Source organism: Betta splendens, chromosome 3 (assembly GCF_900634795.4).
Source record: "Betta splendens chromosome 3, fBetSpl5.4, whole genome shotgun sequence".
In the NCBI taxonomy this organism is placed as follows: Eukaryota; Metazoa; Chordata; class Actinopteri; order Anabantiformes; family Osphronemidae; genus Betta; species Betta splendens.
Genome location: NC_040883.2, coordinates 12997184 through 13007010, shown reverse-complemented (window position 1 = coordinate 13007010; position 9827 = coordinate 12997184). Strand labels below are relative to the sequence as shown.

General features: G+C 41.3%; 1 protein-coding gene across 2 annotated transcripts; it reads left to right on the top strand.

Moving 5' to 3' along the window:
- On the top strand, nucleotides 1–9389 carry cstf3 (cleavage stimulation factor, 3' pre-RNA, subunit 3). Of its 2 annotated transcripts, none has more exons than XM_029144822.3 (20): nucleotides 1–238; nucleotides 925–1029; nucleotides 1178–1273; nucleotides 4783–4815; nucleotides 5520–5617; nucleotides 5696–5762; nucleotides 5840–5874; nucleotides 5954–6080; nucleotides 6367–6444; nucleotides 6532–6694; nucleotides 6822–6931; nucleotides 7031–7147; nucleotides 7230–7448; nucleotides 7536–7638; nucleotides 7741–7804; nucleotides 7892–8087; nucleotides 8170–8320; nucleotides 8413–8507; nucleotides 8619–8679; nucleotides 8831–9389. In XM_029144822.3, exons 1-20 carry the CDS (start codon nucleotides 212–214, stop codon nucleotides 9028–9030), a joined length of 2145 nt encoding a protein of 714 aa, XP_029000655.1. In that variant the 5' UTR covers nucleotides 1–211; the 3' UTR covers nucleotides 9031–9389. The 2 variants fall into 2 exon arrangements, with proteins under 2 accessions (XP_029000655.1, XP_029000654.1); XM_029144821.3 differs by having other exon boundaries at nucleotides 7741–7810.
- The last annotated feature ends 438 nt before the right edge of the window (nucleotides 9390–9827 follow it).

The window sequence follows — 9827 nt, the reverse complement described above, 5'->3', positions numbered from 1 at the left end:
TGCTCTTGTTGCTACTGGCAAAGCGGAAGACACTGTCCCTCGCCATTTTGAGATATCGGCCAGACGCTCAGTAATTAGTTGTTTGAGGGTAATGTGATCAACCCTTGGACGCTATGCCGATTACCTAGTCGTTTATAATTTGCCATCACGTTATTATTTTAGCGTTTGTCCAGTTGCTACTACATTTCTAAATCTGAACACCCACCCAGCCATGGCCACCGAGGGAGCCGCCGACCAGGTAGCTACATGCAGCTCCGTTGAGGGACAAGCTAACCCTTTCTGAAACGCTCGGCTCGTTTAGCGCGCTTATCTATTATTGTAATAAAGTCAGTGCAGTGTGCTGCACTATTTACATAGTGTTGTACGTTGTATACCATTTATGCCTGTTCGTTAAATACATGCAGCTCGCTATTTCTGTGGGAAGTTGTTAAGTTTGTCCCGCTTTAACGGTACGCCATGTTGACTAGCTAGCTAATTGTCCGACTTTGCGTGGAGCTAACTTAACACAACTTGCATATTAACGTGCCGCAGCAGTCAGTTTACTCGGCTGTAGTGCTTTTAGTTTTATCGTGCTGGACACTTGTATTGCATCCAGCTGGAAGGACGTAATCGTAGCTAGGCAGTGTGTAAAATAGACTAGACTAGAATATACACGATACGTTTGAGCCGCGTGTTTGCTAGTGGCTAAACACGATACGTTGTTTCCTTTGCTTCTGTGAATAAATACCAACAGGCAAAACGGTTGATGTTTCCTAAAGCCCATCCTTATTTAATGAATTATATATACATACACAGACACACACTGTGTGTATATACATGCGTGTGTTGAACGACGAGGCGTCACCACTCAACGACTATCACGACGTAATGCAACTCTCTCCACCTGCATAACCCTTTGTTCTTCGTTGTTGTGATGTCTTGCAGGCAGCGGCAGAATATATTCCAGAGAAGGTGAAGAAGGCAGAGAAGAAGTTGGAAGAAAACCCATATGACCTTGACGCATGGAGCATTCTGATTCGAGAAGCACAGGTTTAGTGACACAGAGTTGCATTCCTGGGGTTTAGAAAACGGGGGTGAAGGGTGGGGGTTTAGATACCTATATACTAATCACTTATCTTTCACATGATTGGTGCTTATGTTTGATAGTGTGGAATGTAAATGCACTCTCCTCCTTCAGAATCAACCTATAGATAAAGCCAGGAAGACATATGAGCGACTTGTCACACAGTTCCCAAGTTCTGGCAGATTCTGGAAACTATTCATTGAAGCTGAGGTTAATATTTTTTCTTTTCCTAAGTATGCATGGCAGGGAATTTTACAAACATGATCAACAATGTGATTTTCACACAAACAAACTGTCTCTTCAATGCATTTAAAGTCACAATTCTTGTTTTTAATTTATAGACCTGTAAGTATATTATTTTGGGTATGGACTGAATACTAAAGACATTTGAAGGCCAAAAGCATGTAAACCGCTTGATTACACATTTAGAGGTGTCTTGTGAGTGGTCAGACAACACTATTCTCTCCAGTTCTAGCTAGACAAAACAAGAATTGTGCCTTTAAACACACAAAAGGGAAATTAGCTCTTAAGTTTCTTATTCATAAAGTCTTTTGTTCCCAGGATTTAAACAGTACATTTTTTTCTGCGCCGTATTTAAATGGGGTAAATGCATTTGTTGCATGTTTGGTCTGCAACAGTATTAAAACTATTTTAATGGTATTGGAGTGCATTAGCCTTTTCTTCACTTGTCGTGTCAATTTATTGCCTCCTGTGTCATTTCTTTCGGGTAATTCTATAAAAGAAGTTATGTACTGTGTGGCCCTTTTTTCTCTTTGACCATTCTCCCCAATCCCCTAAATATATCCAGATATGATCATTTTGTTTTGAGGTCCCCAACAGGCATTGTTTTTGATTAGCATAATTCATTGTCTCTTTCACATCGCTTTTGCTAACCTGGCAAAGTTCACTGTGCCACGACTGTGGGGGATCACTGCAACTGGTGTAAAACACAGTGCTTGCATGAACTCCGAAATGTCCAAATTTACTTTTTAGCTAAAAGCAATTACCACAGGAGTTACATCACTTCTGTGGCGTTAACTGACTCAAGCAACATGTAGAGGCTGTTGTGGGGTTGCTTCCTAGGATGAAAGCTACTCTTCCCCTGCCCCCACATCATTCACTCTCCTAGTCTTTACCAGCTAGGATAAGAATAGCGTGAAAATATTTCACCAGTTGTGAAATGTAAAAAGAGCACGTTAGTGCCTTTTCTAGGTGTGTACAAGGCTTGTTAGCAACAGTCTGTAAGCATTTAGCTAAAAGATGGAACTTAGTACCTGTACTAGTAAAGCTTTGATGTCAACCTCTGCTACTGACAGGTTCCCCAGCCTAGTGAAGCTAAAACACAGAGGTAGTGTTGTTACAATAGCTAATAATGATGTTTCTGTCTAACGCTTTAGAGAGGGAACTTAAAACATAGTAACTCATTACCTACAATGAAGCTTTGTCTCTTGTAGGCGAAAGACTTAGTATCTTGGTTGTTAAATCCTGCTCCAGTTAAAATAAGATTGTGTAGATTCCATGTACATTAGATTTAGAATATCTGACATGATATAAGATATGTATATTTATAACCCCATTTGAAAGCTATTTATAGTCAAATCTAAAGAGGACTGCAGTTAGTAAGTAGTTGCCAGACAGCTCTTGGTGTTACCTGCTAACCACAGAGCTTCACCTTTACATTCTTGGCAAGTTGAAATACATTCAGTGTGAAAACACATTTAGTAATGTGTTTTTTGCATTGTTAGAGCTCAGATTGTGCCTTTTTTATAACTTTTTTTCTTGCTGACAGTTAAGGAGCAGATAGTGGAATGATTATTAGCATTGTAAAGGAAAGGCATGTGCTTGCTGAACACTTTAGTTTGCTATACATTGTTTTCTCCTGGTAAGTATGTTCATTAGCATTTATATTTTGCTCTTTTCTGTGGGAGACCAATTGAAGTTTACCAACCTGGGGTGCAAATCCCTCAGCCTGCCAATTTATTTTGGTCACAAAATGTGAAGCAGTTTCAAAGAGCATAGTCCATTCATGTCATAGTGTGTGGGTTTCTCTTGAGGTCTTACAAAGGCCTCATTTGCAAGAGCTGCACATTCAAAGCCCACTATAGAGTCCCCCAGCTCAGTGACAAGATGTTTTTGCACACTGCATTCCCCAAAATGCAAGTGAAGAACAAGGATGTATGTCCCTAAGTGGAGGGTGACAGCACACAAGGGACATAATGCTCAAATTGGCCCCCTCATGCGTGTTGTTAACTCAGGGTGTGATGAGCATGTTGATGTCAACCTCTGCAGTCTTTAATATTTTTTCTGTCTACGTTTGATGGCTTGGACAGCTTGTTCTGTCACAAAGTAATGCACTGATTACATCAAGACAGAAAGCAGTGAACCCTTGAAGCTTCACTAAGGAAATGTGGCTTTTTTTTTAATCATATGCAAGTTTCTCTAGTAACAGCTGGATTGTGGTGCATCATTAAGCATTTTCTAGATAAATATATTCCTTTTGCATTAATATTAAAACTACTAATTTGAGCTCATAATTTTCATTCCACTCATCTGTTTCTGCTTGCGACAACCACTTACTAACTTTCCCTTTTAATTAAGTCTTTGTGCGTGTCAGCATCTACATCTATTCTAGATTTATTATATGGCCTTCATTGTTTGCATATGAAACAAAGCTTTCCAGTCTGCTTCAAAAATCATACACACATGTTGTAGATGTCTTGTAATTTTTGATACTCTTCCTGTCCACTAGGACCCTTCATAGATTTTTGTAATCATCTCACCTGATTGATTTAGCATATTAAAAGAATGTCACAACTTGTCTCCAGTACATATACTTCATCCATTTTATGTAGCATTACACTGAATGTATTAAAAGCTCCCGTTTCATAGATTCTGAAAGACTCTCGCACTTTTCTTCTCGCACTGATCAAGTTACTTTATTAACCTTGTTTAGCGTCAACTATTGTAAAAAGGTCTATTCTTCCCTGAACTCGACACTTCTAATCAGAGATTCATTGTTCATTTGCATGTTGAGCAACATTGTTTTAATTTTATCTTTTCATTCTTTCCTTCCTAGTGTTGGTCATAATGTATTAAATTCTTAAGTTGCACTTGAAAGCAATTTAGTTACACATTTGTAGTTTCACATAATTGTTGTTGAGCACTTTAGGACTGTTGACAAGTGATGGGACAAAGAACAGGCCAGAGGAAACTCCCAAACAAATGTGGTTCTTAACTCAGATTCTCTGTGCCATATGATTAATAGTATTTCATTACTATTGGAGTTTACAGTGTCTAGTGGCATAGGTGTATATACGTCCAAAGGCTTCTTGGGTTGATTTTACAGTTGCTGAGACTGTTGACACTCATGGCTGCAACCCTGTTTACTAGGAGAACACACTCTGCAACAATTGTGAACGAAGGATATTTTCTATGCATAAGACAAATGTTGCACTACATCTACATAGGCTGTTGAGCGTAATGTTTATGTCATCTCTGCTGTTTTCTCTGTGGCACAGTTTACAAATAATAAATCCCCTTTTTAAATGTAGTTTTTCATTATTGTGTGAAATTCACTTGTTGATCTTTAAGGTGTGTGTGTGAGAGAGAGAGAGCCTGTGTTTGAGGTAACATTTGCATGTTTGCATGCTCTTGTTACGCTTTATGAAAGTCTGGAGGGTTTGTTTGTATTAACATTGCATTTACACTCTTGTTTGCAGATCAAGGCTAAAAACTATGACAAGGTAGAAAAGGTAAGTGTCCTGGCAATTAGTCCAGTTGAATTATTTATGCGTATGCATTTTGAATGTGTATTTACAACTGAGATCCCTGCTGATTACACGGATGACTGGTGTATTTTGTGGCTCAGATGAGGGTGGAGTGAAAGTGATTTATCTTGATGCCTAAACCTGTGAAAACACTGGGCATAGCGTAGGCTTGAAGAGACAGAACCCTGTGTAGATACTAAAAACATGCATTTAATCCAGGTAATTTTGGGGGAGCTTGCAAGATGTGCAAAAATTTACAGAGGTTGATTATAAATATATTACTTCGAATAAATTCTCTTCTAAAATGTTAGTTTTGTTCAATTTCTGCATGAATGTCAGCTCAACACTTCAAAACATTTGTTTTCAAGCTTCAAACTGTAGTGTAGTCATTTGAAGTGAGAGGAGTTCAGTGAGATGTAGGCCACGCCTGAGCTCTATTATAAGGCCTGTGGCAAAAAAAAAAAAAAAAACCCTCTGTGCACTGACTGACTCTCCCCCACAACTACCATAAGGCTTACATTAGGATCTGTGTGTGGGATTGGCAGTCCTGGCACTTTAAAATGATATTTACGTTAAGTGGAAAGTATATTTGAATATATATATATATATATATATATATATACACACACACACACAAGATACGTTGTGTTTGTGGCATCCACTCACTTCATCTCTTCATATGTTTGTAGTTGTTTCAGCGGTGCCTAATGAAAGTGTTGCACATTGACCTGTGGAAATGCTACCTCTCGTATGTCAGAGAGACCAAAGGGAAGCTGCCAAGCTACAAGTAAGACAGCATGCCCAGTCTCTTAAAATGCACATACTGTGTGTTGGTGTGTGTCTATTTATTTGTCTTTACTCGCAGAGAGAAGATGGCCCAGGCCTACGACTTTGCCCTTGATAAAATTGGCATGGAAATAATGTCTTATCAGGTACAGATCTGGGAGCCTTCTTCATGCAGCACCTGTATGTGTGTATGTACTATAACAACATTCTTTTCCTCTTACAGATTTGGGTAGACTATATCAACTTCCTTAAAGGAGTGTAAGTGATTTTTAAATGATGTTGTGACAGAAAATCACCTTGAATTGTAGTTTGAGACTTACCTTTCGGGTTTCCTTAGTGAAGCCGTGGGCTCATACGCAGAGAACCAACGAATCACTGCGGTTCGGAGGGTGTACCAGCGAGGATGCGTGAACCCTATGATCAACATCGAGCAACTTTGGAGAGACTATAGCAAATATGAGGAGGTGAGAGAGGCACACAGGCCTACGCACTACAAACTTTGGCTCTTCAGTTCATCTTAGCCTCAGTTAAACCAGCTACAGCAGATTTAGGTTAAAGGCCATGACACAGCCTCTACAGGTGTTTACCTGCAGACTACACTGCTGCTTGTGACAAACAGTTATTTGACCCTGTTCTAAACCTTTTACTGCAACTAAGCCAGTGACAGAGGAACATCCACTTACCTGCGTGTTACCTAATGTGTTCACTGTTAGTGATGAATGAGTACATTCTTCATTGTTTCATGAACAGGGCATTAATGTGCACTTGGCTAAAAAGATGATTGAGGATCGAAGCAGAGACTACATGAATGCCAGAAGAGTGGCAAAGGTGAGGCCTTGAACACAGCGTCACAGATACACGCGGTCACGTGTTCTAGTGAACTAATCCAGACTGTGGTGCTGTTCCTACATTCAGGAGTATGAGACTGTGATGAAGGGGCTGGACAGGAACGCACCCTCGGTACCGCCCCAGAACTCACCTCAGGAAGCCCAGCAAGTGGAAATGTGGAAGAAGTACATCCAGTGGGAAAAAAGCAACCCGTTACGCACAGAAGACCAGACTCTCATCACAAAAAGAGGTGATTTGTCTGAGTAACGCCACAAGAGGGCGTCGCTTCACACTTCATTCAGTCCTTAATTTAGGCTTGAGTAATAATTTGAAGAAGCTGCTATTAACGTCAGTTGTTGCTGCGCTCTGTGTTGCAGTAATGTTCGCCTACGAGCAGTGCCTACTGGTGCTGGGCCACCATCCAGACATATGGTACGAGGCAGCACAGTACCTGGAGCAGTCCAGCAAACTGCTAGCAGAGAAAGGGGTAAGAAACAACAGCATTCAGTGGCTCTGATCTGTGAGTATTTTACAGAAAGTAAAATGTCACTTTAAAGATTATAATTAAATGTATGCCTTCCTCCAGGATATGAATAATTCCAAGCTTTTCAGTGATGAGGCAGCTAACATCTATGAACGTGCCATCGGGACTCTTCTGAAGAAGAACATGCTCCTGTACTTTGCCTTTGCCGATTACGAAGAAGTGAGGGTCCAGTTGCATATTCAGTAGAAACCATAGCGACCAGACTGTTCCAAGCCTGTACATTTCTTTTCTGTGCCCGTAGAGTCGTATGAAGTATGAGAAGGTGCACAGCATCTACAACAAACTGCTGGCCATCGAAGACATCGACCCCACGCTTGTTTACATCCAGTACATGAAGTTTGCCAGGAGGGCGGAGGGCATCAAGTCAGGTCGCTCCATCTTCAAGAAGGCCAGAGAGGATCTACGCACGCGTCACCACGTGTACGTCACCGCAGCGCTGATGGAATACTACTGCAGCAAGGCAAGTACAGCGTCACAGTCAGATGTTTGGGTGGTTTCTGTTCGAGTACAAACAAACATTCCTTAAACATCTCTTCTTGCCTTACAGGATAAATCAGTGGCCTTCAAGATCTTTGAGCTCGGTTTGAAAAAATATGGCGACATTCCAGAGTACATACTGGCTTATATTGATTACCTGTCGCACCTTAATGGTAGGTTGTGTGTGCATTTAATAGTTGTTCTCATACAGTAACTGATTGGGCTTTTTATATGCGCATGGATGACCCTGTATTTGCTTTGTTCTTTGTCTCCAGAGGATAACAACACTAGGGTCCTGTTTGAGCGTGTCCTCACCTCAGGAAGCTTGTCACCAGAAAAGTCAGGGTAATGTATCTGTGCATGTCCTGTATGTCTGTGTTGGATTTCTGATGATGTCTGTTAACTTGCGCTTGTGTGTTTCCTCAGTGAGATCTGGGCTCGATTTCTGGCCTTTGAGAGCAACATAGGAGACCTGGCCAGCATTTTGAAAGTAGAGCGCCGGCGTTTCTCCGCGTTCAAGGATGAGTATGAGGGCAAAGAAACGGCTCTGCTCGTAGACAGGTACAAGTTCATGGACCTGTACCCCTGCTCCACCAGTGAACTCAAAGCCCTTGGATACAAGGTGTGTGATGTTGCATTTGACTGTCCTAACGCCTCCTCGTGTGAGCTGCGATTAAACCGCTTCCCCCCATGCGCGTTTGAAGGATGTGTCTCGTGCCAAACTGGCAGCGCTGCTTCCAGAGACCGTGGTGGCTCCCTCTGCGCCTGCACTGAAGGACGACGCTGACCGCAAACCCGAGTATCCCAAACCTGACACCAATCAGATGATTCCCTTCCAGCCACGCCACCTTGCCCGTATGTACTGCTGTTCTAAACCTCCTGAAGTCTGATTTGTTGCAGCTCTGTCTTCATGCACACAGATTCATCTCCTGTGTTTTTCCCCACAGCTCCAGGTTTACACCCCGTCCCTGGTGGAGTGTTCCCAGTCCCCCCAGCTGCTGTGGTCTTAATGAAGCTGCTCCCTCCACCTACATGCTTCACTGTGAGCATCATCAGCTTAACATAATCAAGATCACTGATTATAAATACTAGATGGACACAGCAGCTTCTTTCTACTGAGATTTAAAGAGTCTGTGATTGTTTCTCGCTGCAGGGTCCGTTTGTTCAAGTGGATGAGCTCATGGAAACATTCAGGAGATGCATACTTCCTGAGAGTAAGTTGCTTATGCACATACTTAACAAGTCATGGCCTATTGCTTTGATCTGGTTCAGTGTGAATATGCTGACTTTAAAAACTTGCATTAAAGATTTTACAGATATATTGCGGCAACATATTACTAACTGATGTATTCTCTCTCTCCTTAGCTGTTGATGCTGCTATAGAGCTGATCACTGGCAGGCAGCCTGATGCTGGAGGCGAGGGCAACGGACCCATGGAGAACCACGCAATTGCCAAGTCGCTCAAGAGGCCAAACGCAGACTCCGACGAGGAGGACGACAAAGGAGCCGTGGCTCCGCCCATACACGACATCTACCGCGCGCGCCAGCAGAAGAGGATTCGATAATCAAACCAAACACAGTGAACCTTACAAGAATGTAATCTTAACAGGTTGTCCTTTTGGTAAATGTCCATATTTCTCAGTGAGTCTCACAAATGATTCTGTACATCTGTTGTACATCTCTGTACAAAAGACAAGCAAACACACACACATACAGTATGTGCACCTGAGTGTTCTTGTGGCTTTTGTTTTGTTAACAGTTTTTATTTTTAAAGACTGACCATTATACTGTACAAATCTTTTAATTCGAGCATTTATTTTGGCGCATAGCTAAGTTTTGGCCTTGTGATGTTCCAGTGATGGCAAACTTGGAATTAAGCTTTTTTTAGATAACTGGAGTTCATTTCAATAAAAATGGAAAAGGATTCACCTGGATTTGCTTTTCCTTTAATTTCCATTAACTAATACTTTATTTCCAATTTCATTCTTTGTCTGTATGAACTTCACAATAAGGCACCTCCTCCTGTACAGAACATCATCACTGCCACTAGGAGGCAGATGTGACATTAGGTTTGTTGTCCTGATTTCTGGTCCAACTTAAATTGCATGGGCTTCAAATTACCTGTGTTACAGAAGGTTTGCGTTATATTTTGACAAAATAAATAAATTAACTTAATATTTTTTACATAGTTGGAGAAATTGATAAGCATTATCATATTCACACACCCCTCTATTTGTTTAAAAGGCAGTGCTGTAATAAAAAAGGACTTGCTTTTTTAAAATACCAGCCAGCTGCTTGTTTTCACACAATGCACATGACATCATAGCATGTTTGCCAAGCGCAGCCATTGTTCCGCCTATCT